This window comes from Branchiostoma lanceolatum, chromosome 12 (genome assembly GCF_035083965.1).
Source record: "Branchiostoma lanceolatum isolate klBraLanc5 chromosome 12, klBraLanc5.hap2, whole genome shotgun sequence".
Lineage (NCBI taxonomy): Eukaryota > Metazoa > Chordata > Leptocardii > Amphioxiformes > Branchiostomatidae > Branchiostoma > Branchiostoma lanceolatum.
Window position 1 is genome coordinate 9,036,489 of NC_089733.1, and position 19,553 is coordinate 9,056,041.

General features: G+C 42.1%; 2 protein-coding genes across 23 annotated transcripts in view; one reads left to right on the forward strand and one right to left on the reverse strand.

Annotated features, from left to right (window-relative positions):
- The first annotated feature begins 988 nt into the window (after positions 1–988).
- Positions 989–6,058, forward strand: LOC136446146 (uncharacterized). Its single transcript, XM_066444455.1, has 7 exons — positions 989–1,234; positions 1,576–1,790; positions 2,219–2,597; positions 3,001–3,195; positions 3,598–4,034; positions 4,443–4,692; positions 5,019–6,058. Exons 1-7 carry the CDS (start codon positions 1,015–1,017, stop codon positions 5,213–5,215), a joined length of 1,893 nt encoding a protein of 630 aa, XP_066300552.1. The 5' UTR covers positions 989–1,014; the 3' UTR covers positions 5,216–6,058.
- Positions 6,059–6,344: 286 nt separating this feature from the next.
- LOC136446143 (bromodomain adjacent to zinc finger domain protein 2B-like) overlaps positions 6,345–19,553 on the reverse strand; it is a 49,967-nt gene continuing 36,758 nt past the window's right edge. For 21 of the 22 annotated variants that reach the window (XM_066444433.1, XM_066444451.1, XM_066444437.1 and 18 more), the window contains 17 exons: positions 19,170–19,277; positions 18,791–18,850; positions 17,301–18,260; positions 16,780–16,906; positions 16,054–16,215; positions 15,521–15,696; positions 15,031–15,079; positions 14,706–14,811; positions 14,111–14,173; positions 12,512–12,653; positions 11,928–12,017; positions 11,527–11,583; positions 11,106–11,221; positions 10,644–10,689; positions 10,005–10,156; positions 9,280–9,423; positions 6,345–8,915 (listed from right to left, as the gene is read on the reverse strand). In XM_066444433.1, coding sequence (XP_066300530.1) covers positions 8,753–8,915; positions 9,280–9,423; positions 10,005–10,156; positions 10,644–10,689; positions 11,106–11,221; positions 11,527–11,583; positions 11,928–12,017; positions 12,512–12,653; positions 14,111–14,173; positions 14,706–14,811; positions 15,031–15,079; positions 15,521–15,696; positions 16,054–16,215; positions 16,780–16,906; positions 17,301–18,260; positions 18,791–18,850; positions 19,170–19,277 — 2,721 coding nt within the window. In that variant the 3' untranslated portion in view covers positions 6,345–8,752. The remainder of the gene's footprint in view (positions 8,916–9,279; positions 9,424–10,004; positions 10,157–10,643; positions 10,690–11,105; positions 11,222–11,526; positions 11,584–11,927; positions 12,018–12,511; positions 12,654–14,110; positions 14,174–14,705; positions 14,812–15,030; positions 15,080–15,520; positions 15,697–16,053; positions 16,216–16,779; positions 16,907–17,300; positions 18,261–18,790; positions 18,851–19,169; positions 19,278–19,553) is intronic. The other variant, XM_066444441.1, reaches the window with a different exon arrangement.

Genomic DNA, 19,553 nt, shown 5'->3' on the forward strand with positions numbered 1-19,553 from the left:
AAGTGGTCTTTAAACATTGCTGTATTTGGCATAGAACACCGGCTTTTAGTCTAACATAGGACTGTTTCTTGGTTGAGTGACATTAAAGAACTCCCTAATGTTCTCAGGTTGGTAATTGGCCCAGGGAGTTTTGTGGTTGTAAGTCGTCTGTTGCAGAATCATTACGGCGGACAAAACTTATTACTAGTATCATGGTACTTAAATCCGCATAAACATGGCTAAGAACCAAGCGTAATGAAAAAAATACGTGTCAACATGTTTTTCAGTTTTACAGAATGTGTCCTTTGTGTGCATCGATTCAAGTTGACATTACGTGACTTTGTGTATTGTACTTGGTTCACCCAGCACAACAGACAATTGTTGTACCAGCAGATCTAGACATCTGATATCTTGCCCAACCTAGTTTTGTGAAGTTTGCGAGCTAGCGCTCTACATGACATAGCCACTCCTTGAGCAGAATATCTCAGTACAACTGGAGCAGATCAGCTCAGAGTGAACACACCCACCAGGCCATCACTTGTCAACAGGTGGAGTTTATGTCTGGGGAAGATCTGTTGGTAGCGCGCTAGACTCAAGTTGTGTTCTGAATTCTAATCGACATATTTACCCCGCCTACACACATGGGAAGCGAATTGTCTTAATCATGTCGACTTTGTAAACTTGTAGCTTGTAGCTTACTTAGACTTTTACACACACACACACACACACACACACACACACACACACACACACACACACACACACACACACACACACACACAAACACACACACACAAACACACATACACACACACACACACACACACACACACACACATATATATATATATATATAAGCACACACAGACAGACACTAATACATACACAAACGCACATACGCATAAATACGATATAATACACATAAGCACATAAGCACACACACACGATTTCTTGCTTCGCTTTTGCTTCTTTTATGACCACTCAATATACCGTCTTCTTTTCTCCTAGAGAAAGCTAAAGAATAGGCGGTAAAGTATGGATTGGCAAGGGGACGACTACAGCTTCCTCTGTATCGATGAATGTTGGGGCCGTCTGGGGGTGAAAGAGCCGAAAGACTTCCACGTATGGCGGGAAAACTACCCGGTGACGGTGGCAGTCCTGGACTCTGGCATCACGAGGGACCACGACGCCTTCAGACATCTTCCCGAAATTCGGGGGAAGAACTTCACTCCTGCTGGGACTGCCCTGGACATCGGTGTGTACTAGAACTTTGCTTTTCATTACCACAGCGCATTCCTGACTTGTAGACACATTAAATGTGTATGGGACTAATAAAGTGGTCACTGAAGCAAATTGTAACGTCCTTTCATTCCCCAGCCGAAGTCAGGTAACCATTTTACACCTGGGTGGAGCGAGACAAGTCGTATTAAGTGACTTTTCCAAAGTTACAACATCCGTGGCATATCAGGGGATTCGAACACAGGACCTTTGGGATCTGGGCCAAACACCCTAACCATTTGGACTAATACGACGCCACCAATCCAATCTATGGCCAGACGAAACGTAATCATTTTTGTTATATATTTTCGTCCCCAGATGACGACGAGGACGGACACGGTACCCAGTGCGCAGCCATCGTCGCAGGAGGAACGTACGATGCAGAGGACGGGGGTGAGAAGGAGGCCGGGTTCTGTAACGGAGTGGCGCCTTTCGCGGACCTCTACATCTGTAAAATAGACAGGAGTGACGTCAGGAGCGTCATCGCAGCCATCAATGAGCTGATTGACAAGAAGAAAGATGGCTCCCTCAAGGTCAGCTGTTCCTCAGATAAATTCTTACAAATGTATGATTACAACTGTCATTATTTACCCTTAGCCTTGGGGGCAGGGGGCGGGAAGTGTATGTTAGCACCTTGATTGAATTACTTTAGAGGTAACACTGTAAGTATAAGTATCTGCAAACAAACACATTTTCATATCATGGCTTTTAGGACTGGTCTTTAGGTTAGTTTACACGCCGTGCCTTCTTATCCATGCCTACTTCGACGGCCACTTGGACAACATATTACTTTTTATGATAATCATTGAACTAATAACACCACTAATAGACCTGTCGATATTTATGCGGCATAAGTTGAACGCAGATGCCACAACAACATGCAAATATCATTTATATGACCGTTATCGACTCTCAGTTTGGCCAACATACATCATATTCTTGAACGGATTGGTGTCTACAGGTGGATGTGATCTGCATACCCCTTGGCTTTACAAACTTCGATGTGCAGCTGAGGAAGTGCATCTACCGGGCCTCACTCAAAAACATCACCGTGGTCTGTGCGGCGTGTAGCGACGGACGGAAGCGTTCCCTCGGCGTGCAGTACCCTGCCCGCTTCGGCGATGTCATCTGCGTGGGAAGCCATGACCCTCGCTGCCGGCCGTCCAAGTTTACCCCGGTAGGGAGGGAGATCGATATCCTTGGGCCCGGGGAGGTCCGGTCGGCAACACCGGGGAAGGACGGGGTGAAGAACGCCATCTCTGCGGTGAAGGGAACGTCCTTTGCGGCTCCATTCGTGACTGGTATTGTCGCTATGGTCCTGGCAAATGCACAGCGAGTAGGTATGTGGCACACAGTTCAGACGATTGTGTGATTTATCGAATCTTGCCAGGCGTACAACTTCCTTTCCTGATCAATTTGCGACTGGTTATATAGTTAATAGTCTGTGTGTTTGCCTTTATTTGCTGTGGTCTTCATAGTCAACATCTGTGATAGTGTAATGCACCGTGTGTTATGCATGAACTTGTTAGTCCGTTCTTTCATTCCGTCTCCAAGCTGAGCTAATTTGATTGACAACTCTTCCAAATGTTTCAATATCTATTGCTTCTTTCCCCGGGAAGGTTTCCCATTAACTTAGGGATTTCCTTGTGTGTACATCGTTTTCGATTGTATATATCTACACGATACTCCAAAAAGATGTTGCATCACATATGATTTGTGTTCGTCTCTTTTTTTCACATTAAGGCGGAGAATCTCTCCGCACTGCCGTGTCTAACAACGCGGTGATGCGGCACATCCTCCGCGAGATGGCGACAGAACCAGGCGACCACAGCGAGGACCACGGGCACGGCATTCTGGACCCCTCACAGATCTTCCCAGATGAACACTTCCATCAGACTGTCCAGGAAATCACTACCGAATATCATCCTCTTACAAAGGGTAATTCTCATCAACAGTATATAGATGACAGGAAAGAAAACAAATGTCTAACATCTCTCATAGTTACGCGACGTTGTGTTGCAGTCTGCACGAATCATAGCCAGTTTACAAGCTTATCTTATTAATGATGATAACAATGGTTTATTGGTCAGAAAAATCCGTGCAATGGCAACCAGTGAGGAAAGTCGTGCAAAGTCCCTTTCCCAAGGGCACAACATTGGGGCATACCAGTGGTTTCGAACCAGGGACCTCACAGTTCTAGGCGAAACACCCTACTGGGCCACACGATGCCACACAATTATCAGAGAAGGTAAAAGAAGTGAGAAGAGTGAAGAGATGTTAATATTTAAGAAAATATCTCATGTTGACAGGAACTTAATGTTTATCTTGTTGCCCCTTTAGACTCAGGAGACGAACAACAAAACAACGAGGGTCGCCTGGACATCTCTGAGCTGACAGAAGCTGAGGACGCAGCAGCCAAACTTCTGACGAAGATGCAGAAGATTGGCGAGTCCACGCTGAAACCTGACGCAAAAGTCACCATTGCCGTGATTGGTGGAAAGTTGGCCAATCCAGAGCAACTTAACATCGTTGCTAAGCAAAGTTATTTGCCTGAAGATGAGCAATGTTCTACCAGGGTGTTGGACTTTGCGCCTGGGCATACTCAGTATGTTGTTGCCGAGGTTGCAAACTCCAAGCAATCCAAAGAGAACATAGCTAACGATATTAACGAGGCAGTTAACGTTCATAATGCTGATGTTGTCCTGATCCAAGTTGGGTTCGAGAAGTTCAACCTCAACACGCTCAGAGCCGTGTCCAAGGCTATGCAGAAAGGCAGGGTAAGGGTACCACTTGCAGATACTTAGCATTTTCGTTTTTTACCATCAAGTTTTGTACATGTACCATCAATTTGACCCTTGACCTTGTTAGGCCTTGCTTATCATAATACCATGTTTTCCTACTCTAAAAAAACTATATTTTGTTTGTCCAAGCTAACATTGGGTCAAAGCCTAGGATGAACGTAATATTCAAGCAACCGAAATTAATAACCCCGAAAAGGACTTTTGCTTTTCAGAGAACATGAATAGCAACTTACACTAGAGGTGAACAAGAAGAAAAGTAAATTATTTCCAATGGTTTCTGTTTTTGCTTGGAAAATGGGTTTCGACCGGCTAGAATTGGTCTGAAGAAGCTCTTTCTCCTTGTCGTTTTGGGCTTTGATAACGGTAACAATGCATTTCCCACAGGTTGTGATCGCAGCAGCCCCAGAGCTTCCCGAGACGTCCAGAGAGATCCCCTTCCCGGCAAAACTTGGTGACGTCATCTGTGTGGGGAGCCACTCGAAGAAGGAGGAGGGCTCCAGCTTCAACACGCGCGGACGGGAGCTGGACTTCCTGGCGCTGGGCGAGGGCGTCAGCGGGTGCTGCGGGACGGCTGTGGCGGCCATGGTCGCGGCCGCTACCGTCGGATTCACCCTGCTGTATGCCGAGTCTGTTGGTAAGTACGAATTCTATCCATTTATTTACATACATGTGAATCTATGTATAAAGGGATGCACTGCTGTCAAATCGACATCGGTCGATGGAGAGGAATATGCAAACATACATGTACTTTCGACAGGACTTTTGTTTGTTGCACGTTAAATGTAGAGGTAATCACAATGGTCGAGCTTCCCTCATTCACAAAGTCTAAAGTTGTATTTGAAGCAGAAACTATGTACATTTCCGATTTCTGTTTTCCCTGAAATCTTAGCAGAGAGCTAGGCATGTGTTTGACTTGTGGCGACTGATCAGTCTGGCTGTTGTGATGATAACCTGTCCTAGGTGGTGAAGAGATGCGGAGGGGCGTCCAGTGTAACGCGGTGATGAGAGAGCTCCTGCGAGGAGCGTGTTCCAGGCGCGGCCGGCACACTCCGGACCAGGGGCACGGCATCCTCAACCCGCACAAGCTGTTCCGGAGGGGACCTGACCACTTCAAGCATTCGGTTCGTCAGATTGTACAAATTAAAGTCAATAAGTAGGTCTGTAGTGGGGAACTGATGCGCAGCGCCAAAGAAAAGCGGATCCGCAGAAAAGAACTTTGCAAAGAACTGAGTCAGCTTACAGATGTGATTTAGGTGGCAGAGACTGTCATTTTCGAATAGAACTGTTTAACCATAGCCGATTCTGTTGGGCTGATGTGAAATAGGATTTACCATGGTCAATATTGACCGAAGGAGGTCATATAGAATGGGAAAAGTTATGTTCAATATCAAAGCTTCGAGTGTTGAAGTCAATGGATTTCAAATTGATTTTTCAGCGGGTGTATGTTGTATCAACAAAAATATGAGAATAGTGAATTTCCTGATAAACAGATAGGAGAATTCGGCTTTTGCATTTTAACAATATCTTGCACTTGAACACGTTGTATTTCAACTGGTCATTGTGATGCTTCTTAGTGTATAACTTTGAAAAATAGCAGCTTAGCACCTGCAAGCATGAAGTCTTTGGCCAGGTAGGAACTGTTTTAGTCGCTCTTCATTGCATATAGTTTGGCCTGTCTTCCGCCAACTTTTTTTTCCATCTATCAAATTGACGAGAGTTGAGCCATTGACATTCAAGGATCGTCACAAAAGTTGAGCCATTGACATTCAAGGATCGTCACAAAAGTTAAAGCCAACTGCAGTTTCTGTGGTGGAAATTCTAACCAGATCCTGAATGCTATTGTAGGAATATATAATATATACTAGTAATACATGTATCTTGATGCAGCTTTGCAAGTCGGATTTATTTAGGAATGACAGTTAAAAGAGTAACTCAATTGCAGCAGTACACTATATATACTAAGCTATGTAGCTATGTGACAGAAATAAAGTTTCCCACCAATGGCTGTTTTTGTCAGATGTGATTTTGTGTTTGCTTCAGTGAAAAAAAACGAACGTTGACAAGAAAGTGCAAGATTTGTAGGATTAGCTTATACCAAGATAACGAAAATAATATGAGGCATTGTCTGAAATTTCCAAAGGATCCCGTACAAATTGTTGTAAAAGATCTGCAGCAGAAAGCTATTGAAAGACAAAAGAGTATCATGGAACTTGTGTGTTCAAAGAGTTCTACGTTCCCCCGTCAAACTATAAGAGAGAAACGCAATAACGACAACAAAACCATGTGTTCATTATCAGGCAGTGTGGTCATCTGTATTGAGTAATGTAACAGTTCACTCGCTGTAAAAATGAGATCAAGTTCTCCTAAACCGTCTTCCTTCTGGCTTAGCTGTTCACACTCTAGAGATCCCTCTGTACAACTGGCCCGTTTTAAATGTCTAATACAGTACACTGTACACAATGTTCAAGTATTGCAAACAATATCCACAAAAAAGAATGTTTCAAGCACAGTAAACTTGCAGGGTGAAGCACATGTATAAGGAAATGTGAAAGAATCCACACTCACGAATATCAATTGTACAAAAGATGTGGAAAGACTTACATTTTGTGAATGGTTCTTGGGTGGTAATGTAGTGTTGATGTCATTAAAGCAACAGTGAATTATTTCATCCCACATGAGTAGATTCCATAATCAACCAGAACAAGACACTTGAAGTCTTTACAACATTTCAACTATGTTTGCATCGACAATTTCCAGAAAAAAATCACAGAAAACACAAAAACTACAAACTAAAATATCTACAAAATTGACCAAAAAAGCAACATTTGTCAATATGGCAACAAAACATTACAAACACCAAAATGACATTCATTTGATAGAAATTTCTAATTTTACTAACACCTTTACACAATAGCTATAGTATCTACCAGCAGCCACAGAAATTTGTAGGATTACAGATTCGAAAATGTCAACTGTGTTTCACTTTGCTTTGCGACACAATGATATGCAACAGGTTTGACAATGAGACACTGATGTTGAATCAAGAGGTCTAGTAAACAATGTGACACTAACTCGTATAACGATCATTTTTTTCACAAAGCTTGCTTGATCCCATTGTGTGTCATTTCGCTGGCAGATTGGTAATATTTTATTTATGTGGAGTTAAATAAGTGCTCTTTTATGAGATTTATGAGAGACATTGTATGATACTGAGTATGGCTTTCAAACTCTAGCAGATACACTGATGTTCTCACAACAGTTGTGAAATACACATCTTTATACAAATCCTTATATCCAGGATACTACTTTATACAGCATGATAGTACCGATATCTACGTCTGCATTGTAATTTGTATTGAGGTATATGTAAATATGAAGATTGTGAGGCAGTGAAAATGTGTTACTAATAAATAGGATCAACAAACTAACTTATAGAGAAGCATCTGTTGTGTTATCAAAGATCACACCTAGAGGTATCTTGGTCAGATTTTATGTTACATTCTTCAGGATGAGAATGGTGTGAACCTACAAACTTTCAAGGAAGGAAACAGCCATTGAAAGCATGGTATCTCTGTTTAAATACTTTAAAAACTTGTAGAACTTTTCTAATAACCTCTGTAAAGGAGGTATTGTTTTACTGACTGTATGTTTGTGTTTGGTCAAGGGTTTGAGATAGTTGCTGTGCTTGGATTGCAAGTAACAAAGTTGTTTGCTTTTCTGACTGACACTGCATTAAAGTACCAATTTTCCCACCACCACACAAGATAGTCCAGCCAAAGCAGCAACTACATATCCACCCTGACAGTATATATCAACTCTAAAAGGTTCTCCCTGTAAAAGACACACCGTAGGAAACTGTGGAATGCTATCAATTTAGCTACTTTCACACTAAAATGTCTTACACCATTCCATCCTTAGGAGTTTTTCTATGTCAACCCACTACTGGCAGAAGGAAACAAATAAAAAATGTAAAATAGGTCACACTGATTTATGAGCCAACCAATCAATGATGAGCCAACATTATCAGTTCAATAGCGCTTGTCCAATCAGCCAGAAGTATAGCTTTCAAAGTCTGCCTTACCAGTTAGGTTTATTCCACATTCAGATCAATTCTGCAACATTTCTATACATACACGATTCTTCTGTCTACGTTATAGCTAAGGAGTGACTTTCTAGTGTAACGTTTCTGTGCTTCTTTGATAATTATTCTGCTCAGTTGCCGGTCACAAAGACTGAATCCACAGTTTTCCAGACCCTGCGACACAGGGTCAACTTGGAATGAAATAAGCTTGCACACAGTCAGATCAGTCTTATCCCCCCCCATGTATGCCCACACTGTCCTGCATGTAAAACCCTACATAAAACAATCACATGATCACATCACTGTACAACACAGATCCCTGATTGTGTTTGGTAACTTCTGTACATCCGTAAGCTCAAAGACGGGCCCATAAAGCTTCATGTTTTGCTGTGAGCAGTTTTTTTTTGTTTGTCAGAAGATTCTGCCGTATCACATGCACCATTTCCACATATTTTTTGTTCCATCAAAAGCATAAAAAGTCAGGATTATCCTTCCAGCTTTCATCGGCTTGCAAAATTTCAAGCAGTGTTTTTTTTAAAGAGTTCTTAGGAATTGTTGCAAAGCTTTCAGACAGGCCATGGCGGCTGGATGAGCAGTTTGGGCACTCCAACTCCTATCTGTAGCCGCCGTCTGCCGTTAGTTCGGACCACCGCGTCTCGAAACACGCCCGCATGTTGTGTCCGGCCTGCCCGACAGCCGATTCGTCCTCATTGAACGTTTCGCAGTTGTCGCAGATCAGCCTCACGTCCTCAGCAAACTCTTCCCTTGACCGGTACCTGAAATGTGGAGGAGAAAATGTAAGCTTTTGTGTAGTTTCAAGCTTTAAATTTGTCAAACCGTAACTCTTTGTTTGAGAATCCTTAAGATATTACAAGACACAGAGTGAGATCTTGCACAAAAATGGAACCAATTGTTCTTTAGACCAAGACCTACCCCCAACCCGCCAAATAATCAGGGAAATCAATTCAAAACTTGTTTTATCATCTGGTTTACATGAAAGACAAAAAACAAACAAATGATGTTTCAACATACAACTTACCTACTATTGCTGGCAAGCTTTCTACTGTACTAGTAAGTTTGCAGAATTGTTTTTTTCAAATCACTTCGGACTACACATATTGAATCTCTCCTTCCACTTACTTGTTATCCCTGAGTTTATTCTTGATGGTGGATAAGTCCATGGGTCTTTTGATGATTTTCTTGTACTGAGGGAACTGTTTGGTGTTGACAGGAACTAAGAAGGGCCAGGCGTCTTCATGTTTCTCCAGCTCCGGTAAGATTGTCCTGGGTGGGGAGGGGAACAGACAGATCAGTCAGGAACAACAATCACTTGACATTGGGATTGTACAGCATAGACTTACTGCTAGTAGGGTTTGATAAAATGTAAAGACTGTTAATCATTCAAGTCCAAGATATGTAAATTGCAATTTCAACAGACTACATATTCTTATGTCAAACCAACCTATCTTTTTCTGCATGAGCTCTTTTTCTCAAGATTTATACAAATGGGCTAAACTGACTTCAAATTTGGCAAGTCAAACACAACAAATGAAATTCCCATTTTGTTCAAGTCAAATGTAATAAATGCATGATTGTAACAAGTTTTAAGTAAATTCTGTTTACCTTCGAAATAGCATTAATGTTGATTTATTTTATCTTGTGTAATTATTTTCTGTTTCTGTATCTATATAGCTGGTATAACTACCCTTCGGCATAACACGCCAGCTTTGTGGGGATGCGGCGCGGCAGGTTATATTACACTGAACTACAGTTGTACCTGTCACATCTAACCTTCCCAAATCTAACTGCATGCATTGTTTAAAGCTTGTCAAAGTTGATACATTGTATTTAATCTCAGCACCAACCTGCAAGGTGCCAAGTCCTTGGAAGCCTCGTTCTTAGCCTTCTTGTCCTTCTTGTCAGGCACGTACATGGGAGACGGACAATCGTCCGACAGGCTGTTCCCAGCATCCTTCTCCTTCGTCTCTTTACTTTTCCTGTTCCGCCGGCCTTTGATCTGTGATTGACAGGTGTTCATGACAACATTTAGTTCACAGAAAACTGCAGAGGTAACAACTACACACTCAAGGCATAGTGAACTAACATATGATTATGGAATGTTCATGAAAGCCATGGTGTACACAATAGACCGATCCTGACAGACTGTCCATCACACTTATCAGTCCAACCAATGATAGCATGGCAATCATCGGTCTACTGATGGGAGAGTGTCTGCATGTCGGTCAAATAGTAGAATTTCTACGTTTTACTTTGCATCTCTACACTTTGACTGAGATGGGCGGGGCTGTGGGAACGGTCCATACAGACTGAAGATAACTGTATCACACCACACACCTGTTACCATGGTTGCAAAGATGACAGACATGGAGGAAGTTTGTTTAACTGACATGATGCTCTGAGGTACAAACAAGTCTCAACTGTACAGATATGACACAAGTAAAATGAATTTTGTGTGAATTAACTACTGAAGTTTTGCCACTTACCCCAGCTTTGAGGCATTCTGGACATGTCCACTTCCCTCGAGGGGCCCTAATACAAAAGATAAAGAAAACAGTATATTGGTAAACAACTACAATCTTGTTCTTTTTCACAGACATCCAAGCAACAACAATGCTGATAAATTTGTGACTAGATAGGCTTCATATTCTTTTGTATAGATTAGAGTTCCAATATTACTCATTTTCAATCTCAAGAATATCAAAGACACCTGCTGCCATCTTGAGTCTTACCTTGAGTAATACTCAATACACCATCAAAATGTCTATCATGGTATTTCAATGCAGAACACAGTAAAAAAAGCACTTCAACAATTGTCACCATAAGTTTTTGTGAAAGTTTGAAATTTGACATCTTATTGACTATCGACATCTTTACCAGTAACTTATCCCAGTTTCAGCATCATTTACCTGAAGCAGTAATCCGGTACATTCCACAAATGAACTTACTTGTTAAGTGGCGGGTCCAGACACTGGATGTGGTAGACTCGGGGACAGTGCTCACACCTGGCAGCTTTCACTGTCACTTTCTTCTCACACACGACACAGCACTCCTCACCAGTTGCCTAGCAACAGAAGAACAGATCAGCACGTATGAACATGATTAAGGTCAAAATCTACAAGCCACTGAGGATAGCCCTACATACAATTTATGTGTCTTTTACTGTTTGAATGTTAAAAAGCTAAAAGCATTTTCAGTTCATGCAATGAAACCATATCCTATGTAGTTTAAAGGCAACACCACAAATAGTAATGCATAATTCTACAAATGCATTTCTTGTGGGTTTTTTTCAATTGTTTGCTTCCCAAGCCAAATCTGTTGTCTGAAATCCTCTGAAATATTAGAAACATAATGAGAGTGTATACTCACAGCTGCCACACACACTGAACAGAACCAGTCCCCATCGGGTATACCTGTCATTCTCGGCTAGACAAAGATATGGGATAATACATAATTAGCACATTACAAGTTTATACAAGTTGGGGGAATGAAAAATCAAGTAGACAAAGTCACACATTCTGGCCCTATTCCTATAGCTTAATATGTTCCTACCATTCTATATGTGACTACTTTTTAAAATCTTTCCTAAACATAAAAATGCAATGTTTGACATGGAGAGAGAAAAAAAAAGGACAAAATTTCTACATAGCCTGGAATCCAGCAAAGACAGTGAAAACAAAAATGTGAAGTATGACAACACCTCACAAATGCCTAATATACAGCCATAGTAAACTGTTATGAAAGTTCAGGTGTAAGATCGAGTATCCTACCTTAACACAGTAAGTGTGGAAGCCCTTGTCACAGCCGTCACACAGAAGTAACTGGGCCTCGTTGTCTCCCTTCCGACAGAACTGGCAGAACTGCAAACAGGGAACGCAACACTGAGCACTTCCAGGTGAAAGTAGTTGTAAAGAGCATCTGATTGGCTGCTTCAAGTGCTTTAAAAGTAACACTGACGAACTACTTCAAACCTTAGTAGTACATGTCAAGGTCTGTAAAGTTGTGTGCTCATATGTACAGTCAAAACTTATACAAGTGACCACCTCTACATAAGGACCACGTGGTCAAAGTGTTTGGTGGTCCCTTAGATAATTTTTCCCATTGACACAAGCAAATTAAAAATCCTGTCTATAGTGACCACCTGTCCACATAGACCAGATTTCCTTGGTCCCTTGAGTGGTCTTCTTGTCCAGCTTTGACTGCATGTCAATGTCGGCTATCTTTATATTGGACTTTAGAAAATTGATGTACATATCATGGGCTTCTAGAACCCTTTTTTCTGCCTCAAGACACCCTGAAGCACCTACTGCTAACCCCTATTGGAGCCACAGAAAGGGTGGGATTTTTTACTCACCACTTTCATGATGGACTTGTCCCAGGCGATGCACTTCTCCAGCAGCCCGAGGCACATGAACAGCTGGGGAGCCGTGGTCTCCGTGGTTACGACGTCACGCCACACCCGCAGGGCGTTGGGAATGTCTTCATCACTGCTGTTCCTACAAGACAGAACAGACATTTTGTTTTTACAAGCTAGGAAACAATTTTTGCACCGTATAGTACATGTTTATCTGCCTTATTTCAATACCAGCTGGAGGCAAGGATGTCATGCATGGCACTATTCTGACTGGAAAGTGCTCAAATTTGAATGGTTAACAAAGCATTGTACATTGGTGTTCTGGTACCTTTGATTAATGACTGTGAAAAAAAACAATCGACAATGTATTGGGAACATAATAATAAAGAAGGCAGATCAGATGCTGATATTTGTACTTTTGCCAAAAAGAAGATTAAAAAATATCTAAAACATTAGCATGTTCTTTTCTGTTTGTAGAAACAGTCATTTAAATGTAGCTACAAGTTGGAACCCTTCAATGCAGTATAAGTGTTTAGGTTTGATTGTCCTGTATATTGTTTCAAGGCTTTTGCAAGTCCAATGCTATTGCTTTATATTGTCAAATACCACAATCCAGTAGAGCATAACCCAAAACATCTGAGCGGCTTTGTTTTGTGGTAAACTTAAGGCCACACCAAGTTAATCTTATGGATGACATTCGCGCGCGCATTGATTTTCGCCTGTTGTAAAAAAAAAAAAAAAAAAATCACCTCCTCCAAGGCTACACAGAACTCCGGAACTTGCCGACTTAGATTGCCGCAAAAGGCTAGCATTGTGCCGGCTTATCGGAAAACTGGGGGCGTATGTGGATTGGTATGCCATCGATGTTGGCTAGGGGGATTTTGCGTTTGCACAGTTGTACGAGAGGATCGCGGCGGCCATGCAGCGAGTATCGCCAAGACAATTTCAAACACGACCTATCCAGAGTGGCTCTCACACGTTTCTTTTGCAACAATGAGAGACATGGGAGAGGAATTGAGGGATTGGCAGAGGGATTTGTGAGCGTAAACCATGGAATGCTTAATATGGAGTTCAATGCCATGTATGTTGAAACTGCCCTTATGGGTGTTTATGAGTATTCTCATCACAGTCATATATCATCCACAGTCCTCGGAGCCAAATACCTTCTAACAGTCTGCTATGATAAACAAGACAACCTACATGTACCTCCTACAAACAAACTGTGTTCTGTGGTTCAATTCGCAATACCAGCTTTGTACTAGTACTAGTAGCCCTGTGGTTTAGCAGCATTTTTTTTTTTTGCTGGATTTTTCTTTTTTTCGCCCGCGCGCATTAGTTTTGGGTTCTCCAGAGGATGTCATCCATAAAATCAAGTTGGTGTGGCCTAAATAAAAGAAAAAAAAATGAACAGTACACCAACTGCACCAAAGGCACCATAACACCAATGTACATAATGATTAATCTGTAGCCCACTGACACCTTGTACACCAAACTATAGGCATGTGATGATCATATATCACTAAAAGTGTACCTAGCAGAGCTGGAAAGAGGCTGATAAATGCGGGCATGCGAAAGGTAACTTAAGTTTGGAGGACATACGGTGGTGTAGAAGAGTCGGAGTTCTCTTCAGGAAAGCCCATGGTGGCAAGGCTTATCTGCACGCTGCAACACAACATGGCACAGACAGGCTTTCAATTTCTGTCTTCTCTTTTTACGTCCACTTTTGTTGCTTTCTTTGGGTGACAACGGTGATGTGAAAACTTAAGTCTCAACCAAATGAAGGGGACTGTTCAGAAGAGCGGCTTACCATAGTATGAAGTCTCAGCAACGTAATAAAAAATGGACTGATCACATGCAGTAAGCAGCCTAAAATTAGAATCTGAACAGTCATGAACTTTCCATGAAGTTCCTTCAACTGTTTAGAATCTTGAACCAAAACTGCCTCCAGCTGTTAGGGTACAGGCTTATTTCTTATCGAAATACAGAAGATAAATGTTTAACAGGCTCCACAGAAGGCCAAGCATTATTTTCCTTTTACATAACAAACGGGTCGTCCATTCAAAAATATCCAATATGCTCTTTTCTAGTGAGAATTTGACTTTTCCAAACAAAAAATAACAAGAACCTCAGAGAACCAAGGTTGGTAGGAGAATGAAAGAGGTGTTCCGTCTTAAGACAGAGAAGACCAACTCACTTCTTGCTAAGTGGAGGTTTGATGTATCTCCTCTCCAGGTTCATCTCCAGGGATGCTAATCTCTTCTGGGCAAGCTCCAAAGGTCGAAGGTCACTGTCCTCCTCAACTGTTATGTAAGGAAGACAGTTGTCAACTGTTGAAACACTCAAAATGATTTTGAATACAATCAAAATTCTGATGGCATTTTGACAAGGACATTACAACAGGTTACTGGAGAAACTGAAGACTCAAGAGAAGCTTAATAACATTCTGTAGAAAACAAATATGATTTTACACTGCTTTTGTCAAGACACTTTTCTCTGTAATATTGATGTTTGAATCTTACTTGATTTATCTGCATAGTCCGCTGTCATCCTTGGGGGAAGTTTCCAGCCCTGAAAGAAGAATATCCATGTGTCAACAGTAGCACAACAGCCCAGCTATTACTGTGCACCTATGTTTCCTTTTGTTAGATCAAACATTCTAACTTAAAATTAGAGTTTCTCTCTTATGGCTTTTGTACTTCATTGATTATGCAAATAAGGTTGGGATGATCTACAGTGAAAGTGATCAGTGTATGGAAATATATATAACTAACTGTGCATACGGATCAAAAATACCTCCCCGTGAATTACTGGTCTCTTCCATTGACCCCATGACCTGGACTGTCATGTCTAATTAACAACTAGTTCTACCAACTCTGACCCCTACTTCCTGTCACTTCGCAAGTCTTCCCACTGACTTCCTGCCACTCTACTGACAATGCATTCAAATACCTACAGACACACACCAACACAAAATAACACACAGGACGAAAACAAAGACTCCGCGCTAACCTTGACCTGTAGACTGGCCTGGAACACCCTCTCCTCCAGATCCTCCACATCCTGCAGCAGGGACACCTCGAACTTGTACGCCAGCTCCTCCGACTCGTGCTCCTCCCACGTCTCCAGCGGAGCGCCCGACGGGTCCCGCGGCGTCTTGTCGTCTTCAACCTCCTCAAGTTTGATCGCTTTAAGTGAAGAAAAATACATGCTCATGTCAATATGCACTACATTGAAAACATAATACATAGGCACTGAAGTTTTAAAAAAGCTTTATTGTTACATTGCTGTAAGATTTTCCTGAGGAGGGGAAAGCTTACAGCAACTGACATGTCTTACTTATACTCAGCATGTACAATTTCTAGTCTTGAAGTTACAAGCTAAGCAAATGACAGTCATGCAACATTTCAAATTCTCGACCCAAAGACTTGCAGGGCACACAAATATTCTCTTACAAATACATCATTTCTTTGATGCAAATTTGTTTCAAGGCATGGTTCTAAAGAAAAAAAGTTCATAGTTCTAGAAGGATCTCTGAATCTTACCATCATTTTCCCTGGCCTTCTTACAGCACTGGCATGCATAGTCGTTGTACTTCTGTAGTGATTTCTGCAGGATTCTCTCCCGGATCCCTCGAGGGTGCAGAACCTTCAGCAGGGAACGGATCTGCTCGGACTCCAGCATCTGCCACCAACCACGCACCATTTCTGGGACGAACATTTCAAGAAAAGATGTAAAGTTAAGTCCTTCCCACACCAGTTGGTGCATAGGGTGGCGCCCATCTCTGTTTCAGTATCCCTTGGGCCACACAACTTTTTGCAATCACTTCAGCAGTGGGCTAGTCTGCTGGTAGTGGTGTGCATTCAACTTCCATACTCTTTCCCAAATGCTGAGTGCTAAGTAGAGAAAGCAGTATGTACCATTTTCAAAGTCTTTGGTATGACTTGGCCAGGGATCGAACTCACGACCTACCGTATGCAAGGCGAGCACCCTACCTACTAGGCTATTGCAGTAATTGGTACATTGATGTAAAGGACAACATTTAACCCTCTCCCTAAGCCCATAACAAAATAATATAGAATCGGTAGCCAAGTGGCTACTTCAGTGTCTTGAAGGGTAAAGAATACTTTCCAATCATTTTATCATTATGGCAATTCTCCTCTTAAAAAGCATTCTCACTATCTCATTTAAAAATGTGCAAACCTACACTGCACTTCATTTAAATGGAAAGACCTTAAAAGGAAGTGATAAAGGGACTGAACATTATATACCTTTGGGGATGGGTGCAGCCTCTACCTCGTTCATCCCCATCCACATGTTTGGTGCCATCCCCATGAAATGAGGTTGGTAGGCTGAAGTGCTGGGCCCGGCCATCCTCTGGGCATAGAGTGCATTTATCTGCAAAATTGAAGTATGTTCAGATCTAGAATTTGTATGTTCATAATGCCCTTTTACAGAATACTATATGCAGAATCATGTTAAACGGTGCCAATTCCAGTAGAATGTAACCCCAAGCCTTACAACCAACAAGACATTCTGCAACATATGATCCACTGCTCACTGACTGAGTCAGGACCTGGCGTTCTATCTGCATAACGTGACATCACAGAAGCAGTGGATTGCTCATTCCTTGACAAAGACTGGAGTTCGTAAGTAAAAAATTTGGATAAGTCAAATTTTTTGTGTTGGAAATTACAGTTCAAGTATGATCCAGAATGACTTCTACCAACACAGATGAACTTTCAAAGTATCATGTTACCCAACAAAGAAAGTTGAGCAACATCTCCCTTACCTGTTGTGCCCCAAGTGGAGACTGCCCGAATGTTGTGAAGCCAAACCCTGTCTGTGAACTCTTCACTTGTGGATGGGAGAACGCAGAGTTCTGCACCATTGCACCCTGGGACGCTCCCGGCGGCGACGTTTTACTACTCTCCACGTTCCCCACGGAAGGCAGTTGTAACCTCGTTAACGACGTCTCGTCACAAGGCATTCTGGGAAGGACGCTAAACCACATTCCGTCCCCGTTCATTTTATGTGTCAAACCTTTGAGAAGCTGGTCGGCAGTGAGCGGTCCGGGGGCGAACTGTATGGAGCTGGGTAGAGGTGACATGTAAGTACCCAACATCTTCATGTCACTTCTGTTCACAAGGGTGTCTATGTTCAAAAATCCACTGCCAGATTTTTGTGCCTGCAGCCCTCCTAGCCTGACCTGTTGTAGGCTCGGCGTGGACGTAGCTGCTGTTGCATCGTGGGAAGTCCGCGACTCGGTGCCCGTGGGACACGAGTCCGGGTCCTGTTTGGCAACGTCTAGCAGCTCGCTTAGCTTGGACGGCTTCTGTAGGAACAAGTTCTCCGAAGCACCCTGAGACATTGCACTAGCTTTGGTTTCTTCCACAGCTTTGGAGTCGTGATTTCCACAGGTTTGGTCCCCATTCTGCTTAGCAGTTCCCACATTGTTTTCACTTTTAACTACAGCTTCTTCCTCCTTCTTTACCTCCTTCTTAAGGTCTTTAACCTCCGTGGAATTTTCCTTTGTTTCCTTGGGAATCACATTGTCTTTGCTCTCTTGTGGGTGAGAGTTTTCCTTGTCGACCTCCATGTTTTCGGGTTCGGCACTCTCCATGCCCTCCACAAACACGCCCCCCGCGCAGGGCAGGACCCAGTACCGTCTGTGGTAGCGGTCTTGTCCCAGACACAAGGCTCGCAGGGAGTGAGACGCATCAAACAGCTTGGAGCGGTACTGGGACTGTTGCTGTGGAAACAGTGGGAAACTAGAGTTAAGTATTTGTGCTACATATACTTCAGGTTAGCTATGTTTGTTTAGCGATTACGGGGTCTTTTTATAAATATGAATTGGTATTGAATTTTTCTTTTTGTTTAAGTTGAATGTGTGATAGCTGTGTGCCAATTTGTTAAAAATAAAGGGAATGCTAGTGACCCCAAAACACCCCTCCCAATGAAATGGTATGGCTACCCTGCGACGTCACAAAATCAAGATGGCGGCCACCACACATGCCAACGGATCCAACAAAGGTTTTGCTAAGCAAACCTGTAACTAACGGTGATCGAGAGTAGTGCTGTAGATTAAGAGGAATGCTTAAACTAGAAATGTTGTGCGTGATTTAAAAGTGACCTCCTGAATTTGTGTCATACATCATGTCAGGACAGGTAATATTACATATTTCTTAGTGAGGAAACGTTTTCCATATTGTTACAAACAGGTAGCAGCAAAGTTTTGATTTAATTTGTTCATCCTGTACTTTTCACAGAAAGTGTCCTTACCTTGCCTAGTTTTTCTATCCTCCTGTCAGTTTCCTCCACTGACTCGGGCTCAGCCTCATCCTGAAATGGAATAAATTTGAATACTTTAATTCAAAGCAGAAGAAGGATCTCAAATCTTTATGACAGTCATACAGTCATCTCCAATCTCTGACAGTCATACAAAATGGTTGATTCAAACCTTTATCAAAGTTTTTGCACATTCCAAGAAAAAAGTCATCATCCCTTTGATTTCTTGTGTTCTTTTAGTCGGCTTCCTTTCCCATCATTTTTTTTCTTTCACTCCTGCTTCAAATCCTTCAGTCTTCATCAGTTTTGTTTCCCTATATCGATCCTTTTCTTTCTCTCCTTCCCTTCATTTTCAGTATCCTTCCCTCCTCACCTCTCCCTCCACATCGAGCCCCTCCCCGTCCTCCTCATCATCATCTTTGTCCTCATCCTCCTCCTCATCCTCCTCCATCTTACTGTCCTCATCACCTTTACTACTGGCCTGTTCCACAGGAGAGAGTCAACAGTTTAACAACATTAAAAACACACTGTTTCATATCATACATCACTATAAAAAAATTGTATTGTATCCAACAATCTGAAAACATAAAAAATGCATTGTTTCATATATCATTTCATGAATTGCATTCTTCTTGTATTCTGATCTCCATTCTTTGTATCATTCATGACTTTGTAACAGTACTTCAAAGTTTGGTGTCATAGACGCGCATGTGGGCTAGGTAATTCTTTTGCATGAGACAATAATTCAATTCATTGA